Source organism: Camponotus floridanus, unplaced genomic scaffold (genome assembly GCF_003227725.1).
Source record: "Camponotus floridanus strain SB8 unplaced genomic scaffold, Cflo_v7.5 scaffold6, whole genome shotgun sequence".
Classification (NCBI taxonomy): Eukaryota; Metazoa; Arthropoda; class Insecta; order Hymenoptera; family Formicidae; genus Camponotus; species Camponotus floridanus.
Genome location: NW_020229769.1, coordinates 3,571,390 through 3,588,089, shown reverse-complemented (window position 1 = coordinate 3,588,089; position 16,700 = coordinate 3,571,390). Strand labels below are relative to the sequence as shown.

Genomic DNA, 16,700 nt, shown 5'->3' with positions numbered 1-16,700 from the left:
CCGCCCGAACTCGCGATTTCGCGCGCACCTTCATTCCTCCTCGGCCGAGCCCTGAAAATTTGCAAGATTTCTACATTTTTATATAATATATAATGTATAATATATATTTTATTATGCAATATATATTATATATTATATAATATATATAATATATTATATATAATATATAATGTATAATATATATTTTATATAATATTTCATTTGTATAAATTGTCTTTAAAAAAGCTTCAATTCAAGTTATTATCCGCTACGTTTTTCTAAATACTCTTATATTATTTAATTATCTTTCATATTTATTGTTAATTAAGTAAATGTAACATAAAAGAATTTGGAAAATCTAGCTGATGATGATTTGAATTTCGCGCGCAAATTACGAGGATCAGAATATATCGCTTGTTGATGCTCGTTCAAGCTCGTATCAAAGATTATATATTAAAAATTGTTTTCATTTTCGATGATATATGCATTTTGAGCGATACAAATGATGCAAAAGATGCAGTTAAAGCAGATAAATCGATTTTCGAGATGTTATCGAAATGTCTCTTGGCTTTACTCGCCCTTTCTACGCTTCGCCTTTTTCTTTCTTTCCTTACGGAAATATTTATTCAATTCTAAATCCAAAAAGTCTAGGGAAAGAAATCGACTCACATGCTTCTTTACTGATGTAATTCTGTAAAACAAATCGTAAAATACCTTTCAAATTTGATCTTTAGATACAGACGACGCGCACTCGACAATCACGTTAAATTTGGATAGTTAAACATGGCGTATAAATAGATAAGATGTTCCATCGTAAAATGAGATACCACCATTATTCATCGTTATAATGATGGCACAACCACTTTTTATTACGTTATGATTCAAACTATCGAGAAAAACAAGATTCAACTTTATTCTCCATTCATCGAATTGAGATTCTGCTCATATTCTTTAAAATTGAATATATTAACCTTTAAAATCAATTTCAGAAATCTATAATACAATAATTATATTTCGCTACAGTTATTAACAATTTAATATAAAAATAAATTTCAATTAGCTTAAATTAAAAATATATCATCCCATACAATATGCATCCAAAAGACATTCAGAAGGCGTCATTCGCCCGAAAAATGACAAAGAAACGATCCACTTACCTTCTCGCGTTACTCGAATTTGCATCAAAACTTGGAAGGCGCTTTCAGATACCACCGCTTTCAAGAGAAAATTTAAAACCTCGACGACTACTCGAGTCACGCGAGTATCGCGCGCGCGGGCGCTCTATCAGCTGATTTTTGCGTCCGGTTCGACGAGTCATGTTTTTTCTTCCGGTCCGAACAGACCGCCGTTTCAGTATCTGCGGGATCGACGGCGAAGATGGTAGATGAAGCTGGTGACAGGTTCGTAGGCCGAATTATTCTCCGCACCGTTCGCGAGATCCGATGCCTCTTCGGCGAGGGAAACGTCGCCGGGACGCATCGTCGCGACGCGATATCCATCGCCGTCGAAACCACATTAACCTCAAAGTCAGTGCGGTATCGCGTAAGGCAGATTTATCTCTCATAACAATAAATCTCTTGCCGTGTCCGATCCTAGGTACTTGAGCGAGTGTTAAATCCATGAATTTACGGCCGAGATGATACCATGAAATGCAGGAAACGTCATTCTTTAGTCGCGACTTGAACCCACGCATCGTTAGAGCGGCTCGTGTAAACTGCTGTCACTTTCGCCGTCGTTCTCAAGCTTTATACGTATATACATATATACGTACATATATATATGCTACTTTTTATTATTGTGATATTTAATCGCTATCGAATCACGATGCCGAAACGAAAATACGCTGGCCCCGATCTCTCACCGGTTTCAGAAACGCATCTTGCGCGACTAAAACAAGTGTAGCATTGATTAACTTGATCGATGTCTTACATAACATGTAAATGAAAGAAATTCCGGAAAGCATTGCGATTTCTAATATATTGCTTATTATTCAGTATTTGATGATGCATTTATTTAATATATATTCGTACGTGATAATCGAAAAACGAAACGGACCGACTCCGGCATCCTCTTAACCTTTCTATTACGACAGGAATTTTTCGACCTTGTTATAAAAAAATTTTATAACTATAAGTATGCATAGTTTTGGCACGTCGACATGAGAATTACATAAATTTTGCGTGCACAATCGCATTGCAAAGTGTAATATGATAGTTATGAAATATTAAAATAATAGTAAAAATAATAATTTGCATATTAATATTCCTCCTTTCTAGAGATGAGTCCTTTAGTGTTGCCATTATCAGAGAAGTATACGACAGTGAAAATGCTCATGAGACATTTGAATATGAGCTAGAAAGAGCGTTAGAATCAGAATGCAGTTTAATTGTTATCGAACCATCGAAATTAGGTGACGAAACCTCTAGATGGATAGCAGTGGGAAATTGTCTTCACAAGACCGCTGCGTTGTCAGGTCTTACCGCAATCATTACAGGTTTGTTTAATTTATGTAAGAATTATTTGCATATAATGAGTGAAATAAATAATATATCTTACAATGCTTGTACATATTTTTTTCAGGAATACTCTGGGGCGATCGGCCATACATTTGTGGGCCACTAGGTTTTATAGCAGTCATATCTTGTGGATTATATACAGTCTCTTGGCAATTTGATCCTTGTTGCCAATATCAAGTAGAGACTGATACTTGCAAATTACCACATGTAGAGCTGTTAGCTGTTCTAGGTCCTTCGTCTCCCACATTTCTAGTAAGGAAAGATGATACAAGGAGACGAATTCTTCACACGACTATTACATTGGCAGCTCTCAGCATTACTGCCTGGAGAGTGTATCAGGCGTTTAAATGAGAAAGTTATTACTGGCATTGATTTTGTCTTAAGCCAGAACAAAACAATAAGGTGAATCATATATTATATCTGTCATATCTTATGCAATAGTAGATTTATAATAGAACACAACTTCTTAACACTAATAAGAATGAAACTCTATTTATATTTCTTATTTTGACTCATATTCTTCCGTATTTCTTCATAGGTAAATACTGCTTATGTGATCTGACTAAACTACATAAATGCAAGTAAAAGCCAGATTTTATTCAAGTTTTTACATTGGCATGTCATTTCCTTAAGATTTTACATTGTTATATTCTTTAATCTCCATCTGGGAAAAATTGTAAAAGATAATTGTATTACAAAAGTTGCAAAAACCATATATACATACATACATACATTTATATATATATATATATATATATATATATATATATATGTATGTATGTATGAATATGTATATATGTGTGTGGCGTGTGTGTGTGTGCGCGCGCGCGCATGTATGCAATTTCTAAAACTGGAGAAAAAAGATATTGACATAAGTGTTCTTAGAATTATGAAATTTGCAACAGTACATATGGATTTAGCATGTATTTTTAGATTGTAAATATAAAATAGGTAGAGAGAGAATAAAAAGAAACACACACAGTATGTATGATATCAAGGATATGTTGCCTAGATTTTCTCACCCAACAGAACGATCTACATTGAAATATCAAAAGAATAAGTTGACTATAAGTATAAAAACTTAATGTATTTTTTTAGGCTTTGATTATTTTATTAACCATAAATATGTAGAGTAAGATATATATTTTTTTCATCACAATCGCGCGTATAAAACTTTTTATCGTTTATATTAGTCCTATTAAATGGAAGTTAATGTCACAAACATTCCTGTAAATGTTTAATGAAAATAAAAGCTAAAATCCTGTACATTATATAATATGTGAACTTTTTTCACATAATATAAAATACTTCACTATCATATGAATAAGAAACTGTCCTCATTTATATGTGTATTGATAGGAGAAGTATGAACAATATACATAGTTATTGTTTTAACATTAAGTATTAGAAATTAATTTTAAAATGATTATCAATATTTTAAATCAATATTTTAAAATATTGTTATGTTAATGAATATAGCACAAAAATCTGAGAAACAAGATCAACCAAAAATCATGTAGATTTTGTTCTGAAAAGTTCTATCTTATACACGAAGCATAGGGAACCTATATTTCTATCTTAAAGATATTATTTCTCCATATAACCATTCTCCATATACTAAATTAATAAATTACAATATTAGAAAAAAGAAAATCCATTGCATAAGCTATTATTATTTAAAACAGAGAATGTAACCACTTTAAAATATATAGAACTTTTCAAATGTGTACATTTATATAATATATAATGCAGCTATATATCACCATCGACATATATATAAACATTGTAATTTTTAATGGAAGTATATATAATAATCATTTCATGTTAATTTCAACATTAAATTTAATTATCTTTGAATTAATATAAATTTTTATTATATGTACTTTTTTTCTATTTCATTAATTACTTAAAGCGAAAAAAGTCATACAAACATGTGATCAATATATATACAGGATTTTACAAATAAAAATGGATACATTTGCCTCATGACAATAGATTCTAGATTTTATTATAGTTGATATTCTTTTCAGAGATTATTAAATCTATTATTATATTTTAAGTAAGTTTATATAGAGAAAATTTTTAATGAAGTGTCAACAATAAAGTAAATAATTATTTTAATAATATATTAGATAATATATCTCTCTTAAATACATATGGATGTGCTATCTCCCTCTCTCTGTCACTCTTCATCATTTAAAATATATAATATTTATATTAAATATATATGCTATTCTTTTTGAATAATCTATAAAAAACTAAGTTTTAATATTAAAAATAACATTATAAAACAAAGAATCATTAAAGTACTTTATAAAATTGTTTCTTTATTTATATACAATGCTTAAAATTTTGAAATGAAATTTTTATAAATTGATATCAAAAGATGGATAACACATTTGTCTAAATATCTCATTGTCAATTTAAATTAGTTTTCTAACAATGAAATATGTGTATATAATGTAAAGATATTCTACTAGCCAGAAAAAATGACTATGACAAATAAAATCTAGTTTTGAATAGTGTATCTGAACTGTTATTCCCTTTTATAGTTTATTCATTGTTATTCAAAATTGTATACATTCTTTATTAATATACCAAATTAAATTAAAATTTTTAATATTCTAATTTTTTCTTTTATACAAAAGATGTATATCATATACATGTTATATGTTATATGTATTATATATTATATGTAAATCTACTTTACAATTAAAAAATAATTATCCTATTTAAATTAAGTAGTATTCACAATTAGTTTAATATTACTTATTTTTTGCACGTTTTTGCATAATCCAGAAGAAGAGCGAAGGAAATAAAGTTCTAAGCACTATAGCAACCTTTGGGGAAAATGGTGCAATAGTAACTTCTTTCTCTTGCTTCAATACAGACTTTAAGATGCATTCGGCTACAAACTCTGGTTGATAACCATTCTCAGTGGTTTTGTCCATTACTATATAATGAAATAATATCAGAGAATTATATAAAAAATATAAAGTATTAAGTATCTAGCATTTAAAATATTTAAATTACTAACATCCATATACTTGTCCATTTTCCGTTAAAGCATTAAGAGAAAGAGACGTTTTAATGTAGCCTGGACTAATAACTGTAATCTTAATATTTTTATCAAACAATTCTGCTCTAGTGGTATCATACCACGCTTGTAACGCATGCTTAGATGCAGCATATGCAGATCTAAGAATTTGCAAACATTGTATATAAGTAATCTTGTATAAAGGTAATCTTAAGATGATCGATATATTGATAATAATTAAATACTTACCTAAATGGAATAGCAATTCTCCCTTGTACACTACTTATACCAACTATATGGCCAGATTTTTGTTCTATCATGAATGGAAGAACAACTGCAAATCAATAATGAATAATGAGTTTGTTACATTAAATTTTTTTTATGATACACTTACTTTTACTTAAAGCAACTTGAGAGAAATAATTTGACATCATGACTTTTAAGTCTACATCAACACTTGTATTAATAACTTCGCCTCTATATGTAATACCAGCATTATTTATTAAAATATCAATTCTGCCATGTACCATTATAGCCTTTGACACTTCATCTTTCATATTATTAATGTCAGTTAAATCTAATGGCAAAACAATGGGTGGATGAGTTGGAATTGTCTGAAAAGATCAAGAAATTATTGATATGCTATATATTTATTTGTTAAAATAAATATTGTACAACGCACTTGATAGGTATTCATCAAATCATTTTTTACTCTCTCCAATTCTTCTTTTCTACGAGATACCAAGATGAGTCTACAACCCCAACGATAGAAGGTATGAGCTAAAGCTTCTCCTAAGCCAGAACTAGCACCAGTTATCATTATCACCTAAATTATATATTCAAAATTATAAAAATATTTAAATCGCTGAACATATATTTCAAGAGATATCGTCACGTCATAAAATTATATTTTTTATTCTCTTCAAAAAGAAATGGAAGAAGATTTAAAGTAAAATATATATTACCTTACTGCTAAGAGCTGCTCTTTTGCGTTTTTGCTGCATAATATCAAGAAAGTGATATATCAGCCAAGGAATAGTTATTGGAAGTCCGAATAATTTAAACAACCACCACATAATGCTCCAACCCATCAAAGTTTCTTCTTGTCGTTTAATGTTCATTTTGTAACAAATTTTAATTGAATAATGGCGTAATTAATAATACATGTGCGAATTCAGTTAAATCTTTAATCTGTTGCAAAATTAATGTTTAAAAGATTTATTGTTATTTCTTCTTATTCCAAATGACTGCTTAGGCTTTTAAAGAGCATTCACCTATACGACAGTTGGTTTATTGTTATATATATTTTAACCACACATCACAGTTATATCATTCATGTTTAATTTGTCATTCGCAAAAAAAGAGAGATATATATATGAACTTTGAACACATATTTCATGTGTCACTACGGAGAATGGTGATAGATAAAAACCCTCTCATTCTCTAATGGCAGAGAAGAATGAGCGACATCACGATCCGCTTTTAGGTGATCCCTGGAAGCGATACTCCCTCTATAAACATTAAAAACGTGAACATGAACTACAAAGCCGATGTCCATGAATATTCTCAGAGGGTAACATATACGAGATTCGTTTGACCACGTCGCCAAATGACCAATTTAAAATAGGACTCTCTGATTGGTTAATCGTTGCTGGTTACCCTAGGCACAGGTCGATATAACTGGCTGTGATCAATCGGGACGTGGTCAAAAGGGACGCTTTCATATATATATATATATATATATATATATATATATATATATATATATATATATATATATATTTATTTATATTTATGTATATTAATATCATTTAATATTGTATATAATTTAAAGTTTATATATACATATATAATATATTTATAATATATATACATATAGAATATTTTAATATTTCACATTGGTGAAATAAATTATTATTAAAGATAAAAGCAAATAATTAATTCCACAAATAATAAATATAATAAAATAAAATAAATTATAAATTACTCACGACTTACACCATGCCTTTTGTCATTTTGCTACGTGATAATGCAATATATCTCAAAAAGTTATGACTCATTCGACATTAATTAAAATCAAAATCAAAACGCGCCACTCGCTGTGTAAATAAAAATCGTACAAATTAATAATCATTAATTGTAAAAATTATACAGAACAATCGCGTTTTGAAGGATCGATTCTCGACGAACGATTCGAGTCTTCCCGCGAGAAGTCAAAATTGAGTTCGAATGCGTGACGCCCGTAAATATAATATATCAATTCGTCATATAACAATTCTTTTACGAAAATAACCAGTATATTGAAACCGTTTCACCAACTGGTCAATTGATCGGTTTTTATATCAGTATTTAAATCGGCAAAACTGTTTCGATATATTGATTATTTATTTTAAATGTTTATTCATTATTGCCGCGATGTTAACGTACGGAATAAACGGAATACATTCGTAAGTTACAATTTTATTATTAATAAATAGTTGATTTGACTATTGCTCTTTCCATTATTCGAAATACTCGATTATACGATTGGAATATAATTAGAATATAATTTGGAAACACGTATTTTGCGTGATGCGTTCATTTAATTAAGCAATTAAAAAGAATCGAATGCAATTAAGAATCGATGTGTGTGACCGGAATCAAAATTATAAATTATCATTTTGTCGCAATCCTTAGGAACAATAATTATTCTTTTTTTAATATTTATAATTAAGAATATTTCGTCCGATGCTTTATCATATAATTATGTGATGATTTAAATATATATAATTCGTCTGAGAACGCGCAGTAAACCGATCGAATGGCAAAATCGAATAATTATCGTAATGGAAAGCCTTGTGATATATATTAATCGTTTAATAAATAATTAATCTGTGTGTACATGTGTGTGTAACTTTAAAAATATACTTGTATATAAATTCAATTTTCGTATATGTACGTCATAGTACGCGTAAAATATTTCGGCAGCGAAGTCAATAACACGACGTTCGGCCTTGACCTAGTGCGTGACGTAGCGCGTGACGTAGCGATGACGTGTATTGTTTATATAGGCGAAGACCTTGTATCATTCGCACGGCGACATTCCAATAGTAAAGTAGTGATACGGAACACTTCGTATTATTGAATTCTTTTTCTAACAGTGTGATCGCGATTAATATCGAAATATAATTCGCTACGACTATTACAATTAACAATTAATTAACTCTTAATGAATAACATGAAACTATATGGCGATGATACATCGAAACGCGATCCTTCGTTATTCTAAATAAAAATTGAAACAAAAGAGGCAAAAATTATAAATACATAGACGATCTTGTATTATTCACACGATTCCAACGGCAAAGTAGTGATACAAAACGCTTCGTATTATTGAATTCTTTTCCTAAACGCGATCGCGATTAGTATTGAAATATAATTCGCTTGAAAAAGGGAACATAAAAGGGGATAAAGAAATTAATTTGATTATGATCTTTCGATTATTGATGCTTATTATAATAATTTCTCTAATGATACTTATTAAAATTGAATAAATTTCGACCAATGCTTTAAATTTTCTTAATCGACAATCATTCACAGAATATTTCAACGACGTTTTATGACTTACGAACATTCGCACAGTTACCTTGAACAATAAAGTAGTGACGTTTATATTATCAAATTCTCTCTCTCTACATAGTCAATCTTGGCGATATAAACAGTACCGCGGTAATGTTTCTGACCTACGATCATTCCCTCAGTGGCCTTTGAACAGTGAGGTAGTGATGTGAGACATTCCATATATTATCAAATTCTTTCTCTAACAATTATTTTGAACATTGCTTCATATAATAGATTATCTCTTATCTCTTTATATTTTTATTTATCGTTTATATTTGCAAATTAAAATTTATATAGTATATTACAAAATTAATTATATATTATATTATATATAAAATTATATATAATATAATATAACCTTCCCATGGGGTACACCTTGTCGCGGTGGGAGGGCTTAGTACCTGGACGGTGCCTTGAGGTTTATCTTAAATTTTTCAATTTATGATAAATCTTAAGGTGCCTGAATGGGAAGCCAAGTACCCTTTCGCGTCGTCGGAGCCGTCAACGGATGGCGGATGGCAAGCGTTTCGTCAACGCGTCGCGTTAGTTATATATACATATTAGGGAGTGCCGTTAAAGGTATATACATATTAAGTATATACATCGCGCGATCAAATGTAAAATTTTTAATCGTATCGAAATAGTGCGGGAGTGCCGTTCAGTATCGCGCGTAAACTAACGAAAATAGCGATATAAAAATATCGCACGTGAGTGCGGGAGTGCCGCTAAAAGTATCGCGCGTTTAAGACTAATTGTAAGAGGAGGAGGAGGCCTAGGAGAGGCATCGGGCTCCGGCAAAGCAACCTTCTGGTAAGCAATTTATTTACTTGTAATTATATATTAAATATTAAATATATTTAGTATAATTTAAATTAAACAATTAAACAATTAATCGCAATAATTAATTTTATATTTTTATTTATATTTTTTATTTATATTTAAATAAGAGAGAATTAAAGAAAAAGATTTTTAAATTAAAGCTATAATCTTGTAAAGGTGTAAGCTTTTATAAAGTTATAAGAGAATTATTAGTAATGTTTTTTAAAATTTATAGAATTATTTTATTAATCTACTATTATTATATGCATCGGATACAAAATTCAATATATACAATAATTTTTGAAATATTAATTATTTTGAACGCTGCTATATTAGAGCCTTCTTTTGTATGTTCTAGATCGATGCAACAACCCTGATGATTTGAGAGGAGGAGCAGGCCTAGGAGAGGCATCCTGCACCAGCGGAACAACCTGATGGTGAATATTAATTATTTATATATCTATTGTTAAAAATCGTACACACAATAATACGGTTTTATTATTTAAATGAATTAAAGGAAAATTAGAAAGATTTTTATAAAAATTATATAAATGTTTCTATATATTTAAAAGATGTTTCAGAATTTATAAAATTTTTCCATACATGTTTACAACTGCTTATTATTTTACACCGGATATGAAATTCCACATAATAATATTTTTTTGAAATATCGATTTTGAGTATTGTTATAAATGAATTATAAATTTGTATGTTACAGACAACGAGCTTCGATAACAACTCCGCTGTTGCGCATCAGTGCCGGTGAGTGAACAAAAACTTTTTACTTTAAAGTAACAGATTCGTAGAGATTGTAGATGTGGATGTATATATAAATTGTAGATTGTAGATTGTAGGTAAATCTGTTGCTTTAAAATGGATGAGTTAGGATAGATTGAATTAAATAAATTTTTTTTAAATTCTTTCGAAATGCTTTGCATTTATTGCAAAAATATATTTAAATATTAATTAAAAAAAGAAAATCAAAAAAAGATTATTTTTATAAAGATTTTGTCTAATTTATTAAATAAAGAACACACATTAATATTTTTATCAATTTTATTAATGTTTGATGCTACTTTATTCTTATGATGAGTACTTATCTTCTAATTTCGTATTCATCGTAGCTCATCCATCGTAAAATTTGTTTGTAGATATTATTTTTAAACTTTACTTTAACTAAAGCTAAAGCCAAATGATTCATTAATTAAATAAATTGTAATATGATAAATGTTATACACACTTTAATTTTATATTTTATTATAAATTATGTATTACTATAAATATTTACTAATTATATATATTATTATAATATCAATCAATTTTGATTGATAATCTGCACAGAGACTTTTATATCATAAGAATTCTCTATATATATATTATACTAAACTGCTAACAGTTAAAGTTATGTTAAATTCTGTGATACCCGACATAAATTCTGCCCAGTTATAAATGGTTGCCCTTGTTTCACCATGAGATATGATCGTGTTAGCAGTCTAATATAATATATTTATAGTAATTTGGCTTTATTTTAATTAAAATAAAGTTATATTCAAATATATAATATCGTTCGATTTTACAATTGTTACGATGAGCGTGAAATATTTACGCTCATTTGCCGATAATCAGCCGGCAAAACAAGGAGTGAATTATCTCCTTTTTCGATCTCTGATTAGAGATCGAGCGAGATAATGGCCAGGACAAAAGGTAGGTTTAACTGGCCTGAAGAACACGCAGTTAGGGTACACGGTTAGGGTACGCGGTTAGGGTACGCGGTTAAGGCACGTGAATGTAATTAAAATATAGGGCATTGATTAAAATATATTAGAAAGAGGCTCCTTAAATCTCGAATAAGTTTTGTTTTAATAAGTTAATCAAGAAGTAGGGTTGTTAGGGATTGTTCATAGGGTTGTTGAGATCATAGGATTGATAGGGTTGTTAGGGTTCATAAGGTTGTGAGGTCATTATTTCTTTCAATATTTCAATTTCTTTTAATATTCCAAATATTTTTCCAATTATTCCAATAATTTTAGGGATAAATTAAAATTATATAAAAAAATTCAATTAAATTTATTTTTAAAAATATTTTAAAAATGAAATTTAAATTATCAAAATTATTTTCAAAAAAATTAAATAAATTGCTTAATTATAAATATTTAAAAAATAGTTTAACACATCATATTTCATTTTTAAAATTAAAAATATATAGTATATATATATATATATATATATATATATATATATATATAAGTTACATAATATTAAATCCATGTGTTAATGCTATTAATATCAAATTATTCATGTTTTTAAACATTTAAATCGAATATATTTATTTGATATTGATAGTATCATTAATTTGTAGCTATAATAATTGTAACAAATTTGTAACTAAAATTGTACTGCAGTTATAATTGTATTTTAATTATGATTTAATATTGATATTATAATTGTATATGAAATACAATTATGACTATAATTTATATTATATTAAATTGTATTTATGATTATAAATTATGAAATGCATTCTTATGTAAATTATACGAAAAATTATCGAAAGTATACGTATAATGATAATATAATAGAAATTCATTAAACATATTTTTTTTTATAGTATATATTTTTAAAATATTCATAAAATTAACTGTGCTTGTGTTTTTATATCAAAGAGTCATTAATAAATTCGGGAAATTTTATATATAAATTTTAAATTCATATAATTTTATATATTTCAATTTTATAAATATTAGATTATAAATTTTACAAATGTTGCTAATTTTTTTATATTAAATATAAAAAAATATAAGAGCAAAATATAAAATGCAAAAATTTGATGTTAAATTAATGATTAAGTATTAACTAAAATTTAATCAGCACCTTCTATTTTATAGAATCGCGATTCATTTATTATAAATTTAATGATATATATTCATTTTATCTATTTACGAATTCTATATCAGAACTAAATGTAAAGTAAATTAATAAATTACGATTACGAAAATATCATATTTTTTCCATGGTTTTTTCGCGGTTTTTTCGCGGATTTTTCGTTTTGTATATAAATTTCTTAGATGAGATTGCCGTTTTGATTAAAAAATCTTATAACTGTACCTCCCTGTAATATTGCTAAATATTACTAATTAAATATAAAAAAAATATCGAATAAAAAAGTCGAATATAAAAGTGTGAAGATTCGGTGTTATGTTAACGATTAAATATTAGTTTAACAAAATTTAACAATCATCTTCGATGTTATAGAATCGCGAATTAATTTTGAATTTAATAATTTGCTTTTAATCATATTTATACATTTACAAATTTCATGTCAAAACTATTCGTGTATCGGAAATATTTGTAAAATATATTAATAAATTATGAATGCGAAAAAACTGTTCTTCTCGCGTTCTTCGCGCGTTTATTAAACGAGATTGCCGTTTTAATAAAAGAGTCTTATCGCTATCCTTCTCGTGAGGTGACCATTAGTAAAAATTGCGTGACTCGTACCGGTGAAGAGTTGAAACGATTTTCATCATGGAGAATTATTTATTATCGATTCTTGTAAGATTTGCGACGTCTAGTTCGATGTCCTGTTGAAAATTAGAAATTTTCATTGTAGGATTGGTAATTAATCCCAGGTTTTCCTGGCAATTCCTGAAAGCAATGATTTCGGAGTAACGTCAACAACGAACGCCATACGCCTCTTTAAATCCGGATTAATTTAAATAATACATTTAGAAAAGAAAAAAATACATATTTTCTTCATTGAAAATGAGCTATCATTATTACTATTCATATTATTATCTTAATACTAAAAAATCTTAATAGTAGATTGTATATGGATATAATTATTGTATATAAATTTTTATTTTTCAAGTAATTTCAAATTGCAATTAAATTTTATTGACTTTTTTGATAAAAATGATTACGAACGAATATATTTTATTAATTAATATAATTTGTCTTTTTTGAAAAATTATTTCTAGGTACTGGGGATATTAATTAATTTTTAGTTTCTTTTAAGAAACTATTTGCAGATGTTGGACAGCCCGCCATTTTAGAGAACATTAATTTATATATATCTATATATGTATGTATAAAATACATGCACAAATTAACATATCCAAAAAATTTTTATAATTTTTCTAAATATTACATATGTTACGTACGAAATTATATATATGAATGTAGCATAAAATGTGCGAGTAGTTAAAAATTATGAGACAAATCGAATGGATATCTTGATAACAGTAAGATATCGGCAAATTAATTTAAATGTTACTAAAAATAATAAAAAAGTAGTACATAGACTTAACTATTTGAAATTATTTGATTTATTTTATCATACAAATTATTCGAATTGAAATTTTTTAAATCTTGCTGTTATGGGGTTTGATTCGTCTCGCGCGCGCAAACAGTTGGTACCCCAAAATTATTTTACGTATTCGCACATTTAACACAAGTTCCAATGATGCATGTATTTCATTATTTATAAATATAATCGTTCGTAATCATTACATAAAAATTCTTATATCCATTTAGTTTTCAATAAAGAGATATATTTTTTAATAATGATAGAACATATTTTCTGACGTAAATTTTAATCGTGAATTAAATGACAATGAGGGTAATTGTCGTTGATTTATTACTGAAATCATTGTTATCGGGAGTAGTCTGGAAGATCCCCAGGATTCGTTCTCTCCTACAGTGGGATCCCTGACGTTCAATGGGTCATTTAACTTTTCTTCGCAGATCATTCTTGCGAAATCTGATATAAAAACAAGATGTTAATTATTCTCCATCTTTAAGATCGTTCTCCTTTTTGTCGAATATTAACCGGATATTAATTATTATATTAAAAAAATTATATATTATCATATCGAAATTAAATATTCGAAATATTATCGATTTATTTATTCATCGCGTTTTTTCGAATTTTAAATAGCAATTTATCTTATAATTTAATCGTCGGTTTATATCGAAGTTCTTCTATTTATTCGCGTTTTTGAATATTTTCTTTAATAGTCTTTAATTATGCGCGAAATGTATTTTAGTCTTGTGCATAGTAATTACAATTATAGTAATTATCTCGCGCGCGTGTCTATTGAGGGTATTCTTCAGTTATTATAAATCATTATAAAAAATTATTAGTATTGCAATCGAATATTCCGAATATCATTAATTTATTTATTCGTCGCGTTTTCTTGCGAATTTTAAGTCGCAATTTATAATTTTATAATTTAATCGTTAACTTACATCGAAACTTTGGCGATAACACGGTTTTTTAATTTTTTTTAAAACTCATGATCCCCATTTTATATTATTTAGCTATCATGTACGAGATACAATATATATGTTATTCTCAATCGCGACATTCGTATAAAATCGCGTGTTAATCACGAATAAATCGGATCTTGAATTTTATATTTGCAAACATTACATATTACATATATCGCGCGCGTGTCTATGCTTCGATATTATAAAAATTATACATACCGTAATTGAATGTCCCGAATATCATCGATTTATTTATTTATCGCGTTTTCTCGCGAATTTTAAGTAGTGATTTATCTTATAATTTAATCATTAATTTACATCGAAGCTTTGTCTATCTCTTTTCGCGTTTTAAAAATTCTTTAAATAGTCTTTAATAGTACAAAATTGCACAAATAGTATAAATTGTACAAAATACGTTTGTTGTGCAACTATTTTTTCCTACAATTTAAAAGACGATTGATAATTTATTAATGACTCTTTGAATCGCGAATGTTTACATTATATAAATCTTATAAAACTCTCTTATAAAACTCTCTTGCATCAATTATTAATAATAAATATCATATAATTAATAATCGCTAATTAGTCTTGTCTAAATTATATGAAAATTTTTAATAAATTCTTATTTTACGGATATTTTCGATATTTTCGTGTAATCTCATGTAACGAACTATTTTAGTTTCAAATTATATATTTTATATTAACTTTTGTATCATTGTACGTATGCACACATATTTGTAACATTGTAATAAATTTTGTAAATTTTGTATACATTTGTAATATTTGTAAACAAAATTTGTAATAAATTTTGTAATAAAATTTGTAATAAACTTTGTAATAAATTAAAAAAATAAAATAAAAAAAATTCCTCCTCAAGTATCTCCACCTTACCGAAGGCTTTTGCCGGGTGAGGAGGTTTGTGCACTCTAATGATCCTGAGAGCTATGTCGGCGGTAATGTATTTAGATAGTAAAAATAATCATTTTTATATCATTTTGCCAGTCAAATCGCGTCAAAATGAGATCAAAATGACTATTTTTGCTATCTAAATAGTTACTGGTAAGGTCGCCTATGCCGGACAGGTCGAAGGGGAAGAGTGAGACTAAGAGAGATACTGTAGTTATTTAGTAATATTAGTTATTTATTTATACTGTAGTTATTTAGTAATATTTTTAATAAAAGCTATATATATATATATATATATATATATATATATATATATATATTAATGACGAAAAGTAAAATCCGTGCTTAAGGACTGAAACATTTTTTTATAGACACAACAAAATTTTCATACGATATTTGTAAAAGAATTATATGAAAAAATTAACAAAATAATTAATAAATATATTTTACTTAATTTTTTTATTATGTAAATTCTTTGTTGTGTATGAAAAAAGAACAGAATTTTTTGCAAATAAATTTTTGCAAATATATGTCTTTACTATTTATTTTATTACTAAGAGTATATATAATTAATA

General features: G+C 27.4%; 2 protein-coding genes across 3 annotated transcripts; one reads left to right on the top strand and one right to left on the bottom strand.

Moving 5' to 3' along the window:
• Nucleotides 1-1,275: 1,275 nt before the first annotated feature.
• Nucleotides 1,276-3,495, top strand: LOC105247787 (transmembrane protein 11 homolog, mitochondrial). Of its 2 annotated transcripts, none has more exons than XM_025413072.1 (4): nt 1,276-1,379; nt 2,256-2,473; nt 2,560-2,897; nt 3,034-3,495. In XM_025413072.1, the coding sequence occupies exons 1-3, from the start codon at nt 1,357-1,359 to the stop codon at nt 2,844-2,846; spliced, it is 528 nt and encodes a 175-aa protein (XP_025268857.1). In that variant the 5' UTR covers nt 1,276-1,356; the 3' UTR covers nt 2,847-2,897; nt 3,034-3,495. The 2 variants fall into 2 exon arrangements, with proteins under 2 accessions (XP_025268857.1, XP_025268856.1); XM_025413071.1 differs by having other exon boundaries at nt 1,289-1,505.
• Nucleotides 3,496-5,193: 1,698 nt separating this feature from the next.
• LOC105247788 (dehydrogenase/reductase SDR family protein 7-like) lies at nt 5,194-6,991 on the bottom strand. The gene is made up of 6 exons (XM_011252163.3): nt 6,498-6,991; nt 6,215-6,358; nt 5,927-6,146; nt 5,782-5,866; nt 5,533-5,693; nt 5,194-5,448 (listed from the first exon to the last, which is right to left on the bottom strand). The coding sequence occupies exons 1-6, from the start codon at nt 6,651-6,653 to the stop codon at nt 5,261-5,263; spliced, it is 954 nt and encodes a 317-aa protein (XP_011250465.1). The 5' UTR covers nt 6,654-6,991; the 3' UTR covers nt 5,194-5,260.
• Between the last annotated feature and the right edge of the window lie 9,709 nt (nt 6,992-16,700).